Source organism: Wyeomyia smithii, chromosome 3 (genome assembly GCF_029784165.1).
Source record: "Wyeomyia smithii strain HCP4-BCI-WySm-NY-G18 chromosome 3, ASM2978416v1, whole genome shotgun sequence".
Lineage (NCBI taxonomy): Eukaryota > Metazoa > Arthropoda > Insecta > Diptera > Culicidae > Wyeomyia > Wyeomyia smithii.
The window spans coordinates 124,105,380-124,131,228 of record NC_073696.1 but is presented as its reverse complement, the minus strand read 5'-3'; the positions used below and the strand labels follow the sequence as shown (position 1 = coordinate 124,131,228).

At 37.7% G+C, this 25,849-nt stretch overlaps 1 protein-coding gene across 11 annotated transcripts in view; it reads right to left on the bottom strand.

Annotated features, from left to right (window-relative positions):
- LOC129727031 (striatin-3) overlaps positions 1–19,690 on the bottom strand; it is a 29,949-nt gene extending 10,259 nt beyond the window's left edge. For 2 of the 11 annotated variants that reach the window (XM_055684398.1, XM_055684408.1), the window contains exons 1-2: positions 18,713–19,688; positions 17,766–18,198 (exon numbers count right to left, since the gene is read on the bottom strand). In XM_055684398.1, coding sequence (XP_055540373.1) covers positions 17,766–18,116 — 351 coding nt within the window. In that variant the 5' untranslated portion in view covers positions 18,117–18,198; positions 18,713–19,688. Of the gene's footprint in view, positions 1–756; positions 840–917; positions 1,126–17,765; positions 18,199–18,371; positions 18,399–18,712 lie in introns of those variants that run through there. The other 9 variants (XM_055684401.1, XM_055684405.1, XM_055684407.1 and 6 more) reach the window with 9 other exon arrangements.
- Between the last annotated feature and the right edge of the window lie 6,159 nt (positions 19,691–25,849).

Genomic DNA, 25,849 nt, shown 5'->3' with positions numbered 1-25,849 from the left:
TGAGACGGACTTGCTATGAGCGGCAGAACAGGTATGTCAAAGTCATTAGGGGTCTTTACGTCGACCTCTCATACAAATACCCAGCCGTGAACTGTGCATCTTCCATTACTCGTCAAAGGAGGTGATTTACGGCTGGATATTTGTATACAAGCTTGATATAATATACCCATATTATATTCCTGCGGAATTGATAAAAATGCTTCGTTGAAATTATTGTACAGAGCAGCTTACACACGTTGCTTTAAATCAGCGATGGACTGTTTTTAAGAATAGATTAAAACAAAATAAATACAGGTTTATTTTTAAAATAACAAGTAACGTTAATTAAACATAATTTAAGTTTCCAAAAGTTGATAAAACTCCACACTAATGTCGAACTCATTTTATTTTTACACTAAAGTTGAAACCACATTTTTCTGCATTATATGAAAATAGCATACGTTTCTCATTATAATTCTTACTTATTTCCTTTCTTGAGAATCAAAAGTGAATAAGGGCTAAATAAAAATGAAATTATATTTTAATAATTACATCAAAATAATGTGCAAATTTGATATCTATGTAGATTTCTTTTCTCCACTGCTGCCGCATTAGGTTTCTAAGAGAACACTGTACCTAATCATGTCCATGTTTTGTAACAATAAATGAACACAGTTTTTTTTCTGCAAATTTTGGAAAAAAAACTCAAACTTAATGTCTCATCTCATAAGAAGCAAAGGTACAATATAAAATTTTAACGCGTTTTGCCCGACTTACTGGTTTATGTAATGGGGCGGACTTGCCATCAGCGGCAGTTTACCAGTTGAAACAGTAACGATTATGAGCATAGGGGGTTGTAACTGAAACACGATAACAATGATGAAAACAGTGATCATAAGAAAGTAAAAAACTTGCGTCCAATGAGCAGCTATTATCACCTCAATTAAAAAATCACTTAAGTGTTGTATAAGATGTACCACGTTTTTTTTTGTTACAAAGCACCGAATGTTCACTATCGGATTAAGTAGGACAATAGTAAGATTGGAAAACCTCAACTCCTACTAAGCCGTTAGTTTCGATCTATTAGAATTAGCACAATTTGAAGATTTCACTGATAATTCTAGCTTACACCTTTCACCAGTATATGGGAGGAAATCACAACTATCGCTGAGCAAGACGCGAACTAAATGAGACTGAAAACATGGCTCAGCTGAAAACAAAACTGCATCGAGCTTAAAAATAACTCCGCAGCAAAAGGCAAGTCACTGCAAAAGTTTTATATGAACATGAGCCCAGCGATCGGCTTGATGGCTTTCAGAAAATAGTAGTCTGCAATTGAGAATGTGCTTTCTTGTGTTTTTCCTTCATGTACACCATTCAGGAGTTCAACGATAACCGTGAAAGGCATGGGTAACTGCGTGTACTAATTAGACCGCTTTTATTTTTTCTTGTGTTTAAACCGGGTGTTTTATTTTCTCAGCTGTCAAATTATCTTCGACATGGTGGCTGTCAAATTATTTTAAGAAATGAAGTAATGGTGAACTAAACTGAGTTAAATTATTACGAATAGTGAAAAGTGATCTTTAAAAAAAGGAATTCTATGGACGGTTGTACTGGTCAAATCGGTAGTTTTATTTTTATCCCTTTATTCATTATCAATTTGTAATATTCAAGTGCTGTATAGATTAAACTAAAAATGAAATTTAAGCGCAATTCTAACTTAATGGTTAATAGTATTCAAAGAATTTGATAAGAAAAACGCTGATTCTATTGTCTATTTAAAACTGTTGTTCCTGACGAAAATAGATCCATGACTAAAAGTTGGCGTTGAGTTGACAAACCTGTTCGCTTTAATTTTGAGTTCATTGATCTGTACCGTTTTTACAGTTGGAAAAACACAGGAAGAAACTTTTTTAAACGCCAGGGGTAAATCATCAGACATTTTTGAACATTTTCATCTATACGCCGATCAAGCTTTTATTACACCCTCTAACCTCTCTGGATGGAATCGGAACGTTAAACCACTCATTCTACGTCAGCTCATTGATAGAAGAAGGGGCACAAGAAGCGGAAAATAGCATCAAACGTGTGGTTTGTGATTTATATAGCGTGGGTGAGACTCCTGCCGCTCGTCTAAATTTAGGCCAAATGTTTTGCACTATACCATGCTATCTTGCCGTTGGCCGACGCGACTCAGACGTCACTATTTGGCGTTGCTTACATTTACATCCGTAACCATCACCGGAATGATTTCACGTTCACGGTCGTTACGGTAACGCGTCACATTATGTGCACACTACTGAGTTATAGTGCAGTGGAATCAAGTATATGATTAACCTTATCAAGCGCTAATAACTACTCGAATGACACGTACGCGACATTCTTCATTAACCGTTTAAAAATAAACATCTAAGTTTGATTTACCATTCACAAGAATAGAAATAATGGCAATTCATGAATAGTATTATGCTTTTATGTATATCGCAAATCAACACTCTGTATTCAATCTTCATTGGATAAGATAGTCAACTCGTCTAAATCAACTTGAAATCAATCAACTGATAATATAAATATCAGTCGGAACACTGATAACAATGATGAAGCGAGCTTCAGAAGCTTCAATGAGTATAAGGTACGAATGAAAGTCGGAAAGCAACTAATAATGAAGTTAGTTTCTTTACGGAACTTGTTTGCTCAACTTCTGGAAACACCTTGACAGTTTTCATTGAAATTTTCAAGCATCTCCACAGTTTTTTGGCTGATATACCCGTGTCGCGAACTAACATTTAATTTAATTGTTATTTCCCACGCTTGTTATATCGGGAAATGGACCATTTAGTGTGAGTTGATTTAGTAAAAAGAAACCTTAATTGATGAGTTCGAAAATTGTTGATGTGCATTTTTTTATGTTACATTTTGAGGGATGTTAATAACTTAACAAAAATCCACAAAATTATGCCGAACGAGGCAATTCATTTGTTTTTATTTTTACGAAAAACACAACGCTCCTGATATTCAATATTTTATTTTTTCATAATTTTTTCATTTATCACCAGCTGATTCACAATTGAGGATTGCAGATCAGCTGGTGATGAAACAGCAATTACTATATACCAGACTCGTATAACGAAATAAGCAGTAAACAAGATGTTTTGGCATAATACTGAAAAAAAAAAAGGGAGGGTGATATTTCACAAAAATATCTGTTACTTCATTTTATTTCATTTTAGATGCAAATATAAGTTGTAAAAGAAATGTGTGCTTCAGTTTTGGTGACGAAATTTGTTGAATTAAATAATCGGTTTGAACACAAGCACTTTAACTGATTGGTCCCTCTATTGTTGATAATTAAGGAGCAACGCGAATACACGAACCGGGATCATAGATGTCTTTAGGGAAATAATGGTTTCGTTTTCCATGCTTTTTATCATTTATATTATGTCACAGGATTACCTAACCTTGTTTACGCGACACTTTTGACGTAAAAGGAAGCTATTTTAAAAAGGCATTGCATTGTCTTCCAAATGCAATAACTTATTTATAGTTTTATAAGACAAATAACTCAAAATCACCGAAGCGGTTTACTCGCATTAAAAAGTTTGGTGATTCGATATTATCTTTCGCCATACTTCGGGGATTTGGGTTTTTCTACAACAAAGCGTCGCTCACTTTGAATTGCCGAGTAAATATAAAATCCATGTTGGTGTTTCGCAACCCGCTATAAAACGATTAGTATTTGTTTACGAAACAAACATCAAGTAATAAACTTTAATTCTAGACGCCGGAGACTCTATACTAGATATGTCAAGTAAAATTTACACAAACTTAAGTTGGAATATACAATGGTTTGCTCATCAGTATTGTACTGTCAGACTCACTGATATAAAGGTTTTCACCTATGAAAAATTAAGAAAAACAATCTCTTTACAATTTTGTTCGACATAAAAAAGTCATTTTAAATTAGCTTCAAACCACCAATCTTGGCCGACCTTGCTTGGTGCCGATTACAGGGTTAGACTAAACCTTTTAATGTAACACATAACACTATTTATCGATTAAAGTCTGACCAGCGAATGCAATTATCTTTTTGCCGTTCTGCTTTCCTCCTAGCTACAACAATTATGGAATCGAGAAGAGCCCACAGCCCAAGGAAAAGCTTAGAGGAAACGTATATGTTTAAGTTTTCTCTATGTCTCTGAATAAAAAAACGTAGATGGTCTATTTCGCACGAAAAACTTTACATTACTAATAGGAACACTTCATCGCGCTTGGACTAAGCCATATTGTTCAACCAGCATGGAGACATTATCGTACAGCATATCTTGGTGTCATCGTAAGTTGAACCGCAGAACAGTGGGACCAAGTAGGTAAAACATATTTTTAAGCAAAAAAAAATATACTTCTAACACAGAGAATAGAGGGTTGATTAGGTTCTCAAACAAACTCTAAGTTTTACATATTTTATATTCAAAGTTAGCGATGATCTCTCGACAATACAAACACGTTTGATTTTTTTAGGGCTAAAGGATTTTTTCGATACGAACTTTATATTTTGTTTCACTATCCTACTATTGCCAACTGTGCGCAGTCAGCACAATCGATTTTGCAGAAAATGGTACACCAACAGACGGTAGGTGGTATGAAACATACAGCTACTGTTATGTGTAAACTGTCTCTCCTGCTAGTTGAAACGGTCGCGTAATGCTTAGTTCGTTTGCTTTACGGTTACGCTATACGGTTGCAATATTGTTTATTCGAATATAAGCCAATTTAGCTAAAGTCTACAATGTTTCATTTCTAAGCACGGGTTTAATATGAGCCGCATAATTATAGGTGTGCTGCTGGAGTTTGTCATATATTAGAACAAGCATGAGTAAAACAATGATTCTAACTGTTGGGTTTAGATTTGTTGCAGTAGAAAACATTCAGGTTATCCCAATCATATATGTAAAAAACAGATTTGTTCAGTCTAATGGGAAAAAAGAAGATTTGTATTACTGTAAAATTACTTATATGTAGGTAAAGTGATATATTTTTTACAAAAAACTGTTGGATAATTATGTTTGTTTTATTTACTAGGCTAACATTGCGACAACGAAATTGGAAAAATCTAAAAAAAAAATAAGTCATATTGCATTCTTTTTCTTTTTTGAGAAATTTCGCAAATGGCTACTAAAACAATTGAAATCCCTGTTAACCGATATAAGTTCGCTTTACAGCAAAGTGGTTTACACTTGCAAATGAGAATAGCAATGCAACCGCTTCAAAACCATTTGGAAGTATTAACACATTTTATACCTCTTTAAGAGTGACAATAAGTTTAGTTGCTTCACTGCTTTCTGCTACTAACCGCAATAGGTCCAATCAAGCTTTTTATTGCTTGACAGCAACGGTAACAGCACGCTTCTATTTTTTTAATGTAGTAATAGTATTGAGGGAATTTTTATGCACCTGTGTTAGTGATAATAGTTCCTTAGAGGGTGTCCACGATGAAATTGCCACACCATGAAATTGCTCTAACTTTTTAACCGTTGGGTAGAATTTAATGAAAATTTGGGTGGATTTAGTTCATAGTGCATTATTCACATCCTGCAAGTTTTAAAGTCCTGTGATCAAAACTCGTGGAAATGGAGTCGAAAGAACAGCTCGTGCGTGATAAAATCTTGCGCATTCATCACGAGAACAAGGATCTCTCGCATCGTTCCATCGCTAAAACGTTGGGAATCGCGAATTCCACGGTGTCGCGAGTGATTAAGCGGTTCTAGGAACGATTGACCACCGATCGGAAGCCCAGAAGTGAAGGAAAAAGTATTTCGTACAACACCAAAAATCACAACCGCGTAGTAGGGGCCTTCAACCGGAACCCGAACGTTTCCGTTCGGGATGTGGCTAAGAAGCTGCACCTAAGCCGAAGTTTTGTCCAGAAGGCCAAAACTAAGGCTGGGCTTCGAACGTTCAAGGTGCAAAAGGCCCCTAACCGCGACGAGAAGCAGAACACGTCCGCCAAAACCCGTGCCAGGAAGTTGTACCTCAACATGCTGACGAAAGTTGAATGCTGCATCATGGACGACGAAACATATGTGAAGGCCGACTTTAAACAGATCCCGGGCAACCTGTTTTTCACGGCCAAGGATAAGTTCAGCGTTCCGGAGCATGTCCGCACTCAGAAGATGTCCAAATTTGCGAAGAAATTCCTGGTTTGGCAAGCCATCTGCACGTGCGGGAAGCGGAGTGCACCTTTCGTGACCCAGGACACGATGAACGGACAGGTGTACATGAAAGAGTGCCTCCAGAAGCGGCTGCTTCCTCTCCTGAACGCCCACAACGTCCCAAAAATCTTCTGGCCGGATTTGGCCTCATGCCTCCTAGGACGTGCTGAAGTGGTATGCTGACAATAAGGTCAATTTCGTGCCGAAAATGTTCAAACCTCCCAACACTCCGGAGCTCCGCCCCATCGAAAAGTACTGCAGCACCTTCTTAAAGTACTGCAGCACCTTCTTAAACAACCTAAGGTAGTGAAGACAGTCGAGGAACTGAAGAAAATATGGGTTTACATGCGAAAACGGTAGATTCACAGTTTGTGCACAATCTTATGGCCGGGGTTAAGGCCAAGGTGCGGGCATTGGCGTATGGACTGTAAATAAAATACGAGTAAAATGGTAAAATGAAGTTTAATAGTTATTTTTCAATCCCTGAAAATTTGATGGCAATCGGATGAAAACTCGAATTTTGCAAATCAATTTTGTGTGTGGCAATTTCATCGTGGACACCCTTTACATGTTATTTGATGGCGATATGGAAAATCTAAACATATAAAAATGCAGTTTTTAAATGCAGATTCGTGTAGCTACTACTGAACCGATCGACGGGAAAATTTGTACATAAGGGTTTTTGGGGCCGGAAAAGGTGATTTGGATAGTTTGAGACCACGCTTATGAATAGATGACTTCTACCCAAGTGCACAACTCAAGAACTTAATAAGACAAATGAAACCTAATTTGGTATTTCGACACTCCCCCTTTTCATACAAATTTCTACATAACTCGGGAACTAATCAAGCAAATGGAACTAAAATTGACATGTGGATGTTTTCGGGGAAGAGAAATATTACTATGATAACACCCTTCCCTACTCTTCGAAACGGATGGGGGGGGGGGGGTCCCATACAAATGAAACAGATATTTTAACTCACTTCTTTGGAAAACAGCCTTAATGACCGGATGGTGCACAGATGCCAAAAATCGACGCCCGACGCCATTTTTAAATCCAAGATGAAATCTTCTGATTCTGGAAAACAGCCAAAAAAGGCCTAATACCAAACAAATATGGGTATTTCCAGAATCGAGATGATGTACAGAAACCAAAGGTTGACCCAAGGTGCAATTTTTAATCTATTCAGGGTCGCCATGTTATTTTTCGAGAGCTATTCCTTTAATTTTAGATGAAAATTAATTACATAGGGTAAGGTGAGGCAGGATGGATCATGGGGCAAGATGGATCCGTGCCGTTTTTAAGCGTGAAATTTCTTTTTTTGGGATGACACTAATTCTGCATGATGCGTAACGTATTTTTGAATGTATCACGTGTTCATAGTTCATATTTGCATATTACTTGTTTTTAATAAATAAAATATTTTTTCGTTAAGTTTCTTAGGCGATCCATACTTTTGAAAAAACGTGTTCTCCCATAGTACGCTATAAAATTTGAAGTAAACCTTTATTACATGAGCAATTCTGCTCATGATATACTAAACATTATTGCTTTTAAATAAATGTAAAAAGGACATTAATATCACAATCGTGGACTGAATTAATGATTGGGGCAGCATGGGCCCCCAAAGACGAGGAAGTATAGTTCGCATCGACAGCTGATTTTTCATTGTTAACGTTTCAGTTTGAAGGCTAGATTCGACGCAAGCGGTGTTGTCACTCCGAAAGAAAAATTCATTGCTCCAATAAGCCGACAGTAGAGAAATTCTTCAAAATGCTGCAGAGAGTAATCGTCAAGAAAAATTTAACCCCTTCGGCGATATAACATGGATGAGATGACCCCCATTTTTCGTTATCTATGAATATAAGGTGTTTTTCTTGCTATCCGTAAAAAGCTTATTGAGATTTAATCATAATATTGTGCTGTTTGATAGGGTGATCCATCATACCCCTTCAAATGACGGATCTTGCCCCGTCTTTTTTACAGTGCAAAAAAAAACAATCTTTTCAAAAAATACTGTAAAAGCGTACCAACTTTTGATTTTCGTTATTTTTTAGCGTAATTTTATAATTTTAAAATATACATAACATCAATAAAATCATCTGAAACTAACTACAGTTACGAGATATTGAAAATTTGGCTTAGGAGAGCTATCTTGCCCCACCTTACCCTACATATGTTGATACAAGATAGTCTATCGTATTATTGTGTTTTTAGTTTAATAAATTATTGAAGAGGAGAAGCTTGTTTCGAAATTTTAAATGTCTCATTTACGATCACTCGTCTCGAATGCAATAATGCACTTAATTTTGTTTTCTTCATCTATGATAATACATTTATTGTAACAGACTGGCTTATATTGTTCTAAGTCAAATCTTGCGGTCGTGGCTTTGCACACAGCTCAGTGGTGTCTCGTGGGTTTGAACATTAGCTGTGCACTTAAGGTTGGCCCAAACAAACACCTCCCCCCTTCCCAGTAATTATCACCATAAATGTGTAAAATAAAACACGTTTTTGCGTTTATGGTGATTTAGTATTTATTTTTCTTTTGTGGTTTTGAAAATCTATCATGAAGAATCAAGTTTATTTATGAAAACATCGTCTTCGAGCACCTGATTTCTTATCAAAAATTATTAAGTAAGCATTCAACGCATGTCCCTTAAGCTGGAAGTACAAAGTCAGCAGAACAAAGAGTTAATAGCATGAAAATTTAGTGCTCATTCGATGCTCATTTAATGCCATATCGCCGAATTTAATGCTCCATCATTTCTTTGAAAAATGCTCTTGTTTGCTAGCTTAAGAAAATAGCTAGCAGACAATGTACGAAAAAAGCATTTCTAGTCACAAAACAGTTCTATAAAGGTCAGAAACATTTAATGCTCTTGAAAAAACCTGATTTTCATGATAATTTTATTGACTTTGTATAAATTTTTCAAATATATGATAATACATGAATAGCTTTAATTTTTTCAAACATTTTCCTCTGAAAACAATCAGAATCCTTTAGATACGATTGGATACCAATTAAATGCTTCCATATGCGAAAAGTTTCAATAACTTAGGTGCATTTTTCATTGAATATATTTTTTTTTTCAAAAATATTGTTCTGCTAGCTTAAGAAAAAAGTTAGCAGATCATTGGCCAGAAACAGCATTTTCAAGCAATAAACTGTTGTTGAATAATCATAATGATTTAATGCTCATTAAATTCTCTTGAAAAAACCTGATTTTCATGATAATTTTATTGATTTTGTATAATTTTTTCAAAAATATGATAATATATGAATAGCTTTAATTTTTTCAAACATTTTTCTCTGAAAACAATCAGAATCCTTTTGATACAATTAGATACCAATTAAATGCTTCCATATGCGAGCAGTTTCAAAAACTTAAAAAATCAAATTAAATTAAAATTAAAATTAAATTAAAAAATAGTAATTTTAATTATTGAGATTTGATTGCTTTCTCAATAAGCACTTGTCATTCGTAGGGATTTAAACCTACTTGTCAAATAAAGGATATAAACTTACAACTAACTTAATTACAAACTTATTGACTATGAAGTGAGCAGATTGCAACGATTTTTGTCGAAAATTGTAAATAATTTTATTTGACATTGCTTCTAATGTTTCAACACCAGTAAATCTTTGTAATTCGAGTGTACCTAAACAAGAAGGACGCTTCAAAATCATTTACAGAATTTTATTCTGAATCCTTTTAAGCGTTTTCTTCCTTGTCGAACGGTAACTTGACCAGATCGGTACAGCATAAAGCATTGCTGGTCTAAAAATTTGTTTGTAAATCAAGAGTTTGTTCTTTAAACAAAGTTTAGAATTTTTGTTAATGAGAGGATATAAACATCTCGTATATTTGATGCACTTGGCTTGTATACTCTCAATGTGCTCTTTAAAAAATAAGTTTTTTATCGTAAATTAGTCCCAAGTACTAAACCTTGTTAGACCAACTTAAAATAACCTCATTCATCTTGACAACGTGATTATTGTTTGGCTTGAGGAAAGAAGCCCTAGTTTCATGAGGAAAATTACCATTTGAGTTTTAGAAGCATTGGGAGAGATTTTCCACTTTTACAAGTAGGAAGAAAAAATGTCTAAACTTTTATGCAATCGACTGCATATGACACGAAGATTTTTTAACAGATGATGATGTCGTAAACGCACGCAACTATTAAAAAACCGGTAAGACAACATTGGAAATGGTACACGATACCTGACAATCACTCAAAATTTCATAAAAAAATGTTCTGCACGCTGAAAAATAATTTTTCAAAAGATCGAAACAAACAAATCGTAAAAAAAAACGATCCTTCCGACTTTTTCAGGACTAAAGAATTGATAAAAATAAAAATCGAAAATTAGGATGGAAATCATATTTTTATATTTTCGAAAATTTAGAAAAAAACAATAAAATTATCATGAAAACCAGGTTTTTTTCAAGAGCATTTAATGAGCATTAAATTATTATGACCGTTCTACAACAGTTTATTGTTTGAAAATGCTGTTTCTGGCCAATGTTCCGCTAACTTTTTTCTTAAGCTAGCAGAACAATATTTTTGAAAAAAAATATATTTAATGAAAAATGCACCTAAATTATTGAAACTGCTCGCATATGAAAGCATTTAATTAGTATCTAATCGTATCAAAAGGATTCTGATTGTTTTCAGAGGAAAATATTTGAAAAAATTGAAGCTATTCATGTATTATCATATTTTTGAAAAATTTATACAAAGCAGAGGCGTCGCGTGGCTGATTTCGTTACATCTGCACCAAACATTTATTCAAGTTCTTTTTCCAAAAACGAAATGAGAAAATCAAACCAAAGTGATTGATGCTTCATATTGAAGGGTTTTGCTAGTATGCTTACTTGCTTTAACAGGTTATAATATTTCGATAATTGCATATGCTCGAATATTATGGAATAGGGTACCTGTGCAGTGCACATGTTGCACAGGTGGACCCGACGCCACTGATACAAAGTCAATAAAATTATCATGAAAATCAGGTTTTTCAAGAGCATTAAATGAGCATTAAATGTTTCTGACCTTTATAGAATTGTTTTGTGACTAAAAATGCTATTTTGGTATATTGTCTGCTAGCTATTTTCTTAAGCTAGCACACAAGAGAATTTTTCAAAGAAATGATGAAGCATTAAATTCGGCGATATGGCATTAAATGAGCATCGAATGAGCACTAAATTTTCATGCTATTAACTCTTTGTTCTGCTGACTTTGTACTTCCAGCTTAAGGGACATATTCAACGCTTTAGGCCGATGACATAGTGAATGCGAATAGCGTCGCGAAGCGCTCCAGATACGTTTCTCTGTTTTTTTTCGAATCCGGCTCTTCCTGTGGCTGCCGCTAGGTATTGCTTCAGGGCGAAGGGCGAGTGTGCTTATTGCACTCCCTTATATTTTTAACGACTTGGCTGACTTCGTCAAGGCAGAGTTAGCCTTCAGTATCCTTCGCACTGTTTTCCGGCCCACTCACTCATTGTCAACATTTCGCTCCTTACCTGTACGAAAAGCACATGCTCAGCGGTTTCCTCCGCGCCCGCACATTGTGGGCACATAGGTGACTCAGCGTGCCCAAACTTGTGCAGGTACGGCCTGACACTGACAGTATCTGTGTCAGGTGGAAGATAATATCCCCATGGCGCCACTCGGTCTATCCGGGTTTCTTCGAGACGAGTCGGTGCGCCCATCTACTCCTGGTAGAAATGACCCATTCCAGCGAAGTTGATGCTGTTAGATATCATGCCAGCCAGGACGCATATTGCCTTCAATGCGCGCACGCGACCTTCAGGCACATGAGCCTATAAGTGCTTTCTAGTTTTCCGCGGTAATTGGAAGTACCCAACGCTTCCGACCACACGGGTCCGCCATACCTGAGTATGGACGTTGCCACCCTAGCTAGCAGCTTCTGCCTGCTGCTAAATACCGCCGAACTATGCCGCTATAGTTGTGGAAATTTGCTTGCAGGAATAGGCGACGTGGCTCCCAAACGTGAGCTTGTCGTCAACCATTACCCAAAAGAGCTTCAAGGATCGCCTTAAGGCGATAGTGCCGACACTAATCACCGCCTTCTGTTCCGATTTACGGTTGTTCACTACGATGACCTCTGTCTTATGATGCGTTAACTCCAGTTTCCTGGAGTGCATCTAGTCCTCAACTACGCGTATGAATAGCTTTCAACTCGACCTCGTTGACTGACTCGCCGTAGAGCTCTGGAGTTATATAGTCCGCAAAGCCCACAACCACCGCTCCCGGTGGGGGCTTAGTCTTCAACACACTGTCATACATGGCATTCCGCAATACCGAACCCAGGATGGAACCTTGCAGTACTCCCGCGGTAATCGGAACGTATTTCTGATCCTCATGTGTGTTGTAGACCAGCACTCGATTCTGAAAGCAGCTTTCCAGAATCTTGTACAGTGGCGCCGGCTTTCCGAGACTCCGAAGCGCGTAAGCTATAGATTCCCAGCTAGCGCTCTTCAACGCGTATTTCATGTCTAGCGTGGCAATTGCGCAATAGCGATGGTTTCTTCTCTTACGCTGGAGTGCTACCTCGACCGGTTTCACTCTTGGTGAATCTCACAAGTCTGTTGAGGATTACCCTCTCAAGCACCTTGCCCGCTGTGTCTAGCAGACAGATTGGTCTATATGTCGATGGGCCACCTGGTGGTTTCCCGGCCACCGGCAGTAATACCAGTCTCTGTCGCTTCCACTTATCCGGGTAGAGGCGGTCGTGGAGGCATTTCTGCATGATAGCTCTGAACAACCCGGGGGATACGGTTTACGTTCGGGATTTTATCTGGTCCCGGTGTCGTCGTTCGTTACCCTTGCCGCCTCCTCGACCTCTGCGGGGCTGCCGTCACTCGCTATTTGTGGTGACTCAGCAGCCGGAGGCCAGCGGTTTGGCTCGTGGTGTGAGAAAAGTCCCTCAATGATCCGCTCCAACATCGCTGGTAATTGCTCTGCCGGGGTTGACGAGCCTCTGGTCTTGGCCATAATGACCCTATAAGCGTCATCCCATGGGTTCGTATTGACACTTTAGCAAAGTCTATCGAAACAGGCACGTTTACTGGCCTTTATTGCGTTCTTAAGCGTTACCTTAGCGGATTTGAATGATGCCTGGTGCTCCGATCTTTGCGCATCGGTGCGCGTGCGTTGCACTTTTCGCCTCGCACGAAGGCACGCGCTGCGGAGGTCGGCTATCGCGTCGGTCCACCAGGTGGCCTTCCATTTTCAGGCTAGCCCGCGATAATGTAGCAATAAATTTTTCCGCACTCAGGGGGGCCCTCCCCTTATTACTTCCGCAAATACATCGGCATCAAAGTGCGATGTCTTTAAGTCGCGAGTGGTTGGGGTATTGGTCCTACTCGTCGCTTGCCGCCTCGTGTCGCCCTGACCGACTGGTGGTCGCTATTAGTGTGGCCGTTGTCTACCCTCCAGTTCGTGGTTGGTCCCGGGCTGCCGAACGTCACGTCGATGATCGATGCCGCGCCGCTCTAGGTACTTTTAGCACCGACATTTGCCAGATCTAAGTTGAGCTTCTCCAAAGCTTCCAACAGGATCTGGCCCCTCTGGTTAGTGATGCGACTTCCCCACTCAACAGCCCAAGCGTTGAACTTATCCGCCACCACCAACGGCTTTAGACCTGTTAGTACCACGGTTACACGATCGACCATCTGAGCGAACCTCTCTGTAGAACAACGCGGCGGAGCATAGCAACTGCAGTAGAATACCCCATCCACCCTGGCAACCATGTAGCCCTCATTCGAGGTCGATACAATCTCCTGAACCGGGAACCCACCTGTCGTCCATATGGTCGCCATCTCGGACTTATCCGCTACCCAGTTACCGTTTCCGGTAGGAATGCGCTAGGGGTCCGATGGTAATGTCCGACAACGACTCAATGGCTGCTTTGTATATGAGTTGTTGAGCCGCGTAGTAGTGGTTCAGACCTAATTGCGTCACCCTCATGCCTGCGGTTTAGTAGCCGGCTTGCTAGCCAGGAATTTAGGGCCTTCCGTGACGTGCTTAGCGTCCCGCTTACCGGTGCCGACCAAGCACTTGGGAGGCACCCCGCAATCTCGCGCTTTATGGCCTGCACCACCGCAGCGTCGACTGAGCTAGACCTGTCGGGCCCTGACTATTGTCTACGCTCGAAGCGCTTGAAGCAAACATTGGGAACTCCCCCAGAGTTACGTAGCCGAAAGGTTACAGAACCTGCTTTGTCAAGCGAATGATCGTGGGTTCAAATCATAGTAGAATCAGGCCGTTCGACATCAAAAAGGACCTAAGCATGGGTTTATTCTCAGGCTCAAGGACTTGTGCAATGTCGCACCCTTCGGTGATTTCGTTCAGGTTTTCAAGCTGGAGAGTCACCTACGGGGTGAGGGCCCCATCTTGGACGTCCTTCCCCAATACTTTTTGGGCTACAATCGTAAGGAATAAATCAGCCACAGGAAGAATTCATCTGAGCTGATATTTCAGTAATTTGATGGGCCTTCGCTAAATTCTATCAGTAAAGCACTGAAGTGTGCTGCAGTTAATATAATACAGCGTCAGGACGGCGTAGTTCGTTTTATTTCCGCCCATTAGGCTTGCGTCATAGGTTCCAATAGGTGGGTGGCAGCATTAGCACCATCCCTTCATAACACATTTAAATCCCTGCCGACGTCTATGAGATTTCCTGAAGCAAGAAATTTCTGGTTATCCCGCCTTCATCGCAGGAGAAATCACATCCAACTTCGGACTTTGGTCCGTTGAATAACGGGTCCCTGGTTAGGGTAGAGAAGTTTCAAACTATATCTTCGAGAACGCTGAAAATATTTTAAATTAAAACAGCTATCAAGGGGTACTGTGCAAAAAAAAATTTTTTTTCTAGACATCAAGCAAGCAAAATGGGATCTGGATGATGTGTTCAAAAGCTATGAAGCTACATCAATAAGAACTATCAATATTACATCAGTAAAGAGAATAGCATACATATACAATAGTGAATCATTTTGAAGGCGTATACTCTTCAATACGATTCTTCGAAGAGAAAACACACTTTCGCAAAAACAAGTATTCCCTACATGTTGGTGGAATTCAATTTGATAATTAAGCCAGTGTGCGAAATAGTGATTGATGACGTAGAATAATGTGTTTGAATGTTTATCGGAAAATTGTATTGGTTTTTAGATTGAGAGAGATGCGAAGAATATCACGACTCAATGGTAACACATATGTTTCACACAATGCTAATGATCAGCGTAGTGTTCTCATAGCCAATTTGCTCAGCCCCACACTATTCCTCTAGCCATTGATAAGTCATGACTTTTTGAAAAACAACACCCATGTGCTGTATTGGAACTACAGCACGGTTATTATATAGCTTTCATTAAATCGATTCCTAGCCGCTGAGACTGAAAAAATTAGTTTGCTTGCTATTCTTAGCACCACGTTAAAAAATGCTATACCACTTTGTGGAGAGAATATAGTGCCTCTTCACATCGCACCGGTGGCAAAGTGCCTGCCAGTTGTAGTATCATCGTGTAGTATATTTTGTCTTGAATATATAGCATCTGCACCACATCATGAATGGAAGCGAATGTTAGAAGAAACATAAAAAAACTGGTTTCACGTTCTGATTCATGTACCATCGATAACAGCAACTAAACAAGAGATGGACGATGAAAAGAGAAAAAGTCAGGTACTAAGCAGATACACCGGAAGGTGCCACCCTGCAACTATCCACACACGCACGTTTGCTATCCTGTTTACCCTGCCCTGCGTTCTTCAAGCATGTACTACTAGAGCATCTAGGTACGAACACAATTAAAGTTTAACGGTACCTAAAGGTTTCACTCTCATTCTAAGTTCGTAATTACAGTATTATCAAACAAAATGATACACAAAACACTCAGTCTAATTTAAAATGTCATTTACTCGAACATGTCAGCAAGAAAAATGTGCGTCAGTAAGTGTGAGTCACTCCCTGTTCAACAACCTTGAACTAGGGAAGAGTCGGTTCGAAATCACCGTAAAGTGGGTTGAAATTATTTATAGAATAGCATTCTATTTAAGCAAATGCAACTGTATCTTAGAAGTTTCTCGTTGTTTATTTTATTCTCAGAATCTTATCAACTTTCTGGGCTTACAAGTAAAAGTTGTGTCCATATTAGATAATAAGCAGCTATCCTTTTTAAGTTTTCGGAAACCTGCTAGTATTAGAGTAGCAGGTTTATAATGTGTATTGATTATTTTCCTAGGGTCAATATTATATAAAATTATTCTCACGTTAGCTTAGGAGACATCATTCGTTGACGCTGGTGTCTTGAACGCTTTTTTTTGTCCGACTATGTTTGTATGCTTGAGCACAGTACTTTGCACTGGTCATTGTTAAAAAACAATAAAAAAAAAAAGATATTTAATGTACTTAACACATTTATAATAGAGCGGAATCTGCCATTTAGTGTAAGTGGAAACGATGATTAAGCAATAGAAAAGTTGGTTTCTATAAACAAACTACCGACAGAAAGTGATTGAGTAAATTGTCATTCGAGTTTATCTGATATTACCACAAATAAAAGAGTTTTGATGATCTCTCAAAAACAGCCCAATACTCAAAGAAAAGTTTCAAACTTAAGTGTTAGTGTCTTCGATACTACTTTTAAAACTTCTCTTTCATATCGAAATGAACGCTTCCGGGATCTGAAAATCATCTACTTGCACTTCTATAGGCAACGCAACGGGTTTCGAAAGGTTTGGAAAGGTTTTGAAATTTTACAAAAATTCTCAAGCAGATATCTGAACGAAAACAGTGTATGAATTTACTGTGGAATATTTTTCACAATTAAAAAAAAAACTGTTTCATCAAAAACATTACGTTGAGAGAATTATAAAAAAAAACAAAATCAATTTCTTAGATAAAAGCTTCTGTTAATTAATCAGATTCTAGTATAAAGGTTCGAATTGTTAGCGTACGTTTTATAACTTTCTACTTGACTAATTGACTTTTCAAACAAAATGTACATACTATATTTTTTCTAATTACTGAAAAATTGTTACATAATTTTATATACTAACTGTGATGCCTATAATGTACCGCGTAAATAATGCAAATGTTACATTCGTTTGTAGACCGATAAACTCTTTTCAGCTAAAATTTATAAATTTCAATGTTTTGTAGTTGAATTATGTTCCGAAATAGCGCTTTACAATACTTTTTAGCAACTGTTTGTATTAAATAATTTTTTTTAACCAAATTCAAATGAATAAGATATTTGAAATCTGTTATACCACGTTTTGTTTATTGTCATTATTTGGATTTTTCTGGTACTTTTTGATCGCATATCCTAGTTTTGTATAGGAAGCTTTGTTTAAATGTGAAAAAATATTTCAATGCAAATTTCAATGTCGAGAAGGTACACATTCAGGAGCTACTAACTCCGAGCAAGTGAGTCATTCAAAAGCCGCGATTTTTTTAATAAAATTGTTTAGAAGAATGTTTACTAACTTTTATGATTAGTATAATTGATCTTTCATAGTTGGTCGGTTTTTAAGGAACTTACCTGTAATTCGGCACGATCGACATCCCACTGAGACCGTTCTAGCTCGAACCGGGCCCATTCGTGTTGAATGAAGTGCAGAATACCAGGAATTGAGTACTGGGTAGGCGCTGCCTTATTGTTTTGGTCGTCCTGCCCGCTACCACCACTTCCGGTTCCCCCGAGACCGACAGGTTTGTTGTTGTTGTTCATGCCGCCAGTCGAATTGTTAATCATTCCTCCAAGGCCAACGCCACCGCTTTGAATACCACCGGCTCCGGCGCCGCCGATTCCGCTCAGCTGGCCACCAGCACCATTCTGGTGGTTCAGCGAACTGTTTTCATCCATTCTATCTTCGATTCTGTTAATTCTCATGACATGTCCACCATTTAGCGCGACAAAAGTGAAAAATTTGAAAGTCTGATACCGTGCGAAGCTTTAGATTTCCGTAACAGAACTGCAAATTTTATTATTTGTTAACTTGATCGATTTGTATTAAATAGCAGTAAAAGATTCGGCTATCAAAATAAGCTATTTAAGTTGAATAATTGGTTAATTTCAAAACATAAAAAATATACTACATAAAAATACTTTTGCAAAATTTATAGCTAGTCCAAAGTTGTATTATACCTCTATGCATGTATTGTTTTGGTTGAACTGCAAATGAAACGCAGATGAAAAAATGAGATAAAAATAAATTTCCTTTATGTTCTAACAAACATAATTAATAATTTAAGAGATAAGTAAGTATGTTGACAGAGGAATTCAACGGGAAGCTACATGCTATTCAGCATAACAAAAGCATGCATTTCTTTTTAAAAATTTGATGTATGTATATTGACACCTAGTCAACTCTGCATAGACAACTTTCATAGCGTAATAATTATTATTACAAACGCAAATAAAGAACATTTGCGCATGAATGAAATTGTGTGCAGTATGCAAAAGTTACATAAAATCAAACAAAATACCTTTAAAACGTTGGAAATTAGGGCTTTAATAATCATATAACGTTCATCGAGTAGAATCTTGATTCAAGATATATCTACAACAATAAAACTTTAACTCAAATTTTTCGAAACATCTTTAAGTGAACGCCGGCAACACTGGAATCATAGTTAGGCTTGAAAATGAAGAACATAAAAGAATCGTCTGCCAGTAAAAGTTTTCCACCAACGGCACTATCTTTTGCACACTTTTTTTCGGGTAATGTGGGCGTAACGAAGACAGTCAATCTAACAACAAATAGTCGGCGGAAAATGTTCGATTTTCTAGTCGAACCTTTTTTCTTCTACTAGGGCCCTTCAGCCATCACTCCTTAATCTGCAATTATTCAATTTTCTGGTTTCCTGACATAGCGGCACCGTTCGATGGTTGTCATTTTAAACCGTCAAATTAAGACGGTTATTCTGGGTGTATTGCACGACACTACCGTAGAAACTTATCTGCCTTTAGTTACTTTTGTCAAAATTTGCACATCACTCACTAAAAATGTATTAAAAAAAACTTTCTCGCGGAAGTCTTCAACGAGGAGCGAATTTTTGGATTGCAGTCTGACATATATGAACAGCACTCACACTTTTTCAGAAGCGGAAACACCGCACACACACTGCTAATGCGGTTATAATCCACCACACTGGTTAGAAAGAGACCACCGAGTGACGAGACTGAATCCTCCTCTGATTTCCACTTAAAGCCAGCCAGGCACACAAGTAACAAGAAAAAAAAACTAAAAAATAACGTAAAATCCAACGATTCCGCTCTTACTTCACTCGATTCACTGTTGGCAGGGTTCAATCTAAATTAATAGCATTGTTAATATTACATTAAACACACTTAAATGAGCGAAATTACTTTTTTCTACTTCCCGATGCAACTGTCCGTCGACAGAGCAGTAAATTCTCGTCTTTCTTCTAATACCTTTTTCTAGCTGCCTGACAAGATTTGTTGGTGTGGAAGATAAGTGTTGTCGCGATTACGCAAAAAACTGCTGAACAGCAAAAGGGGCGAAAAACACCAACTTTGGCGAAAACATCGTAATAAATATCATCAGCAACAAATCAAATGGTCGTATAGAACAAATCTCGCCAAACATGTAAAAAGGGCCCATGTGCCATATGTAAACAAGCCAAATTTTCTCGTTTTTTGATCAATACAAGCGAAATCTGCTCTTACCAATAAGATTTATTGATAAAAGAATTTACTCTTAATCAAACAATCTTATTTGTACGAGTAGATTAAGCTTGTATTCATTGAAAAACGTGAAATTGTGGCTTGTTTACATATGGCACTTGGGCCCTTTTCACATGTTCAGCGAGAAATGTAAGCAAACCGAGTTGATTAAACCTAATCCTACCCGAAAAATAAGTAACATCAAAAAAACCTTAAAAGTTGCTGTAATTGTACATAGTTTTACCATAATTTAACTATGTTTTTCATTGCAAATACATCATTTTACATTAAATATTATAGTCCAGAACAATAAAAAACATTGTTTTTTGCCATTTTTACCACGAAAAAAGGGGTTGTTATGTATCTTAACAGCATTTTTCCAGGCACTTTTCTCATACATTTAGAAGTCACTTACAATGTTTCTCATAACTATGATTTGATTGGGTTGTTTAGCTATATCAGTTATTTATATCATCTGAAAGAGTTGTAATTTCTAAACAAAACGTGATTTTCAAAAATTTTCAATTGTCCTTCAATTCTTACACTATGAAAAATCGACACGTTACTGCCAAGTGGATTCCACTTACTTCTGTGCTAATAGATAAAACTTTTTATATCTACGTGGAATACACTTGCGTTTCACTGCACAGTACAAAATCAAGTGTCTTACACTTCGGTTTGCCATGTCATGCATACAAAAATCAATCTTTTTATACTCAGATTTCAATGCTTAAACGCGTTAAATGCCAAACTACGTCAAAATGCCATGGATTCTATTTAAAACGGATATGGGTCGACCCGTTAAAATGATTGGGTTGAATTATTGGTATTCATGTGTAGAGAGCATTTGATTTGATTTTTTTTCGGTGTAAATCACGAATTAAAACTGCTCGAAATCGCTACAATGACAGTTCGCCCATGAACCAAAAGTCACTGTAGCGCTTTAGAGCGATTTTTATTCTTCAAGGACAATGATATATAAATTTAAAAAATCTTGTTTTGCTCAGAAGATTGCACTCTTTTAGCTGATATATAAAAAACAAAAATCCGTGAATAGCTAAACAACCGAATTGTTCTCCGGTCCAACTTATGCCTTGTTCAGACTACGCCGGATATCACCTGATATCGCCAGATGATATCGGATATCACCTCGAACGTTCACATTAGAGTGAGCTGATATGATTTGACATTTGCTTTGGTAATTGAAAAGAGAAGAAAATGAAAACAGGTTAAAGCTGAAAATAGCAAAAATATTTCCTTCCTTTTTTCTCGCATGCAACGTGAAGTTCGAAATTTGTAGGGTTGCGTCAAATGTGTGTTGGCTGTGTTGCCAACTGCTTGAATTGTGGTTATTATTGGTTTTCGAACATGATATCCGTGATAGCATGTAGCCGAGGTGATATTCGTTGACAGCTCGATTGTATGGGATATCAGATAATATGGATAGTGATATGGCCTCGATAGCACGAATCGCCTGATATCAGGTGATATGCGGTGTAGTGTGAACGGGGTATAAGACATACGTAACACCATAGACTAAAGAAGCATAGATATCCAAGTTGAAATTCGCTGCATATAATCTCAAGGCAATCCTATGAACTTGCCATCTGTAGGCCGCTGGGTGAACTAAAGCATATCCACACGGAAAAATATCATGGTACTTCTTATCATGTCAGTGGTGAGCTTGACCAGATTCGCACATCCAGTAAAATATATCTTACTTTCAATCGAATTAAATATCAGAAGTGATTTTTTAATGTTGTATTTAGGATTGGCACTCGCGCGCGATACTAGAGCTACCGATCGGATAACATTTGTTTTTCACGCTTCTGGGTCCGGATTGCATCAAAATTGCAACCGATCGAACATACATAAAGCTGTCATAAGTTGAAAACAGACAGAATGCAGCTGATTGCAGCTGTCTCGTGGATTGCCTCATTCGGAATTTAAAAACCGAAGGATAACGATAGAAAATTTTTGAAAATCACGATTTGCTTAGACAATGCAGCTCTTTTAGATGATTTAGTGGTAGGTAGGTAGGTACATATATGGAAGTTTTTGAAGTAGGATACTTCTCTCAGGAAGTTCGGCTACATAGGGATGTGAAATGAAAATCTAAAACCGAAAAAAGTGAAAATATGTCCAATTTCAAGTGCTAATAAATCGGTTAGTATTCGATGGATTTCCTTCGTTCTTGCAGCAATAAATTGGAAAATCTTCTAAGATTCTTCCCAAAAGAAGATAATTGTAATTTTATTTTTCACACTATTGTACTATTGAAAATAGTTAAGCCTTGTCAAAACGAAAAATTCGACCTCTGATTGGTCGTTATATGATTGCTTCCCAAGCACGGTCGACAGAATGATATACCTTGCATTCGAAAACATGCTTTTTGGCCTATATAAGAGCCTGTTTCAGCCGAAGCCGCTCATAATAGTTCTAGACAGCGACAACAGCAGTCGTCCTCCCTTAGCAGCAGCACTAGCAGTGCAGTGGATACTAGCGATAGTGGATTGCGGCCACAGCTGTGGCGTAGCAATTGATAGCGCACTATTTGCAGCGAATCCCAGCCACTATAGCAGCTGGCCACAACTGTAGCATGGCCAATGGGCGATATTGTATCGGTATCGGAAATATCGATACTTTTGAGACGATATTTCGATTTTTTAGATCGATACACGAGAATCCGATGCTTAGCTGTATCGATACTAAAAACCGCGATATTTGTATCGATATTCTTTTATGCATACGAACCAGTTAGCTGAAATCGCACCATGTTTCAAGGGCTGACATCTCAATGTGTAAACGAGATCGCCGCCCCTTTTCATACGCTATGTTATGCTGTCTGTCAGTGTCAGTGGGGCCCACACATCGTGGATCCGCTGCGATGTCAGCTGCGATGAAGCAAAGCAAATAAGATAGAGATGCCAGCTAGTTGATACGAGCTGGAAGCTGGAACCACTAAAAAGCTGCCACTGTCAGTATAGAAATCGCACAAGTCTATTTGCACTAGCAAAACTTAGATGGAGAAATAGACAGAGAGAATGTTGTGAGCCAAACGAAAAAGAAAGATAACAACAATATACAATATATACAATATAGAACATGTTTATTGCCATACGTTTTTCTTGTCCTATAGAGCTTTCTGACAACTTAGTCACAAACACTTAATTCGGGTTGTTTGCCTTATGGTCCCCGTGGCTCTGTGGTTACCGATGTCGGTCGGCTTGCTCTCCCACACGGTTGTGATATCGGGTTCGATTCCCAATCGAGTCGAAGAACTTTTCGAGCTGGAAATTTTCTCGACTCAGCACTGGATCACGGGGTATCGTTGTACTTATCTTACACATGCAAAATGTGCCAAAAACAATATCGATAACGAATTCTCTCAACTAATCTCGTTGATCGAGACCGCTATTAGCCTCAAGGCTAAGCGTGCAATATTGTTGTGTTTGCCTCATGAATGATTCTTGCTTTCCTTCACCGGGGTTAAGTAAATCGAAAAATATAGTCTATATATTTTTCAATTTGCTTAGCTTTGGTTACTCGGTACTGTAAATTAAATATTCATTTTGTAAGATACTATCCATAAACAAGTCACACAATCCGCGTAGGAATAAAGTAACTTTCAAGTCAGCGAAAGTAAATAAAAATTTCGCAATCAATGCAAGTATTTTGACAGCACTTTGATTGCGTCGTTTTCCATCCGACTCACGCGGTGTAAAGTGCACCAATACATGCACGATTGGAGAGGTCTATTGCTAGACAATTAATAAGAATGTTTCAAAATTGCATTATCACAGTGATTTTTAGCCGAAGGTTGACAAGTCTTTTATAGCTAACAAAGTAATTATCTATTGTTTTGGTGAAAGCATTTAAAATTAAACATAAACATAGAATTAAACACCTTAACGGTTTTTGCGATGCACTTTATTACTCCCCAGTACTTTCATCGTCACCACCGGTTATACGAATCAAATGAAAAGTCATTCAACTTTGCGTTTTGAGAAGAGATCTGGCACCTTTGACATGTAAAACCCAGTTGCCAAATTGGTGATTATTTCATCGTCTATCTCTCTCTCTCTCTCTCTCTCTCTCTCTCTCTCTCTCTCTCTCTCTTAGACGGCATATGACCGTATGACATTTTGACACAGGACAAAAGTAAAAAGATTTGTATTACAAAAACAAATATAAGTTTTCTGGTTACATTGTTCAGATCGAATATTGACAAGCGGAAACTAACGCATGCTTTCCGTCGACACAAGTTTAAACAAGTGAAAAATAAAATTGCAATATTGATTAGTAAGAAACATTCAGCGGTAGACTTCACTATCTTATTTTCGCTGACATATCTAACTTTTTTGTGTCATCAACTTTCTCATCAATTTATACGGAAGTGTGTCAATAATTTATACAAATATGACGGGAGCTTTACAGCCCATTAGGCCAGTGAATACAAATCTTGAAGATTTGAGTTGTTTAATTAATTTTTTGCCAAAGCTCAGAATTTCTGCATTACCTGTATGTATTTGTTTGTGAAGTCATTTGATTCATGCTGCTCTAGAGAATGCGGATAGATACCAGAAAAACAACGAATAAGTCCTCATTATTTACCTTGTGTTTACAAAAATTCAAAAAATGTTCTTAGCTATTGTATCGATACTTCTGGTATCGATACTTTTTGGCCGATATTTCGAGTATCTCGATACCTTTGGCTCTTTGGGTATCGATACTGAAGTATCGATACTCTCTATCGTATCGCCCAATGCTAGGCTATGAATAGCGAACTAGTTGCAGCGGATCTCAACAATGATAGCGGCTGATGCAGTGAGGCACTTTAGTGAAATGCAGTCTCTGTGTGATAGTGGGCACTATTAAATGCATTCAATGAAAAGTTGACTCTTTTTGACAACACGTGAGCCGTCTAGTTTGGAGTGTTAAATCAGCTTTTCACTGTTTATTTTATCACAAGGAATACTTTATTCGCACTGTCAGTGATAACGCAAAGATGTAATCGGCATCTTATCCGATACTAAATTGAACAACAAATTTTCCTTTTCAGGATGAAATAAAAACCTGATGATTAAAGCGTTAATGTTTTCTCTTGAGTTGATTTACATTTTTAAATTTGTAAAAGTTATAAATTTTCCTTTTTTTCTGTGTCTTAGAACGTACTGAATTATCTTTTCCTTCAGTCATGAGCACGACATCCGAAAAAATTTCATCTCAAAATTTAAAAATTGTCAAGCCCCAACCATGACAAGCAACTTACTATATTATCGAAAATGGTCAATCCTTGTTGAAGCGTAAAATTCGATTGATTAGTCAATGTTTATTTACTAGAAAAATTTTCTTGTTAAAGTATTCTACTTCAACTTTGCGGCCGTGGCTTTGCACAAAACCCTCCTGTTATTTTACTGGGTATCTGCCTCGGCACTTCGTTTTAAATACAGCCCCGATATGTTGCCGACCATCAAACCTATATAGAGTTTAGATAGGGCCGCCATCTCCTTGATCTTCGTTTGGTAGAGTTTTAAAAGATTGTTTCACAAGTTTTCAAAAAGCCTTTCTGCGCCATTGAACAATTCGGAATACCGTTTGAAATTGTATTTGCTCGTTGATCCAAATTTACAAAACAATCCAAATACACGTGTATTTTGCCTCTTGCTTTTAATACAGACAAATGCAGAGATGCCAGATGTTTTTGAAAAATGTCTGCAACTGCTCGAAAAACCGGAAAAATCTGCTTGAAATCTGAAAAAAATCTATTCGTGATTCGAAAAAAATTGGCTCGCGCTGGTAAAAGTCTGTAAAAATCTGCACATATTTTGAGAAAAACTGCGCAAATAAAAGGAGACTCTGACAAAAATCTGCAGAGACTATGGAAAATCTGTGAATATCTGCAAATCAATAAAAATCTGCACACGGACTCTAAA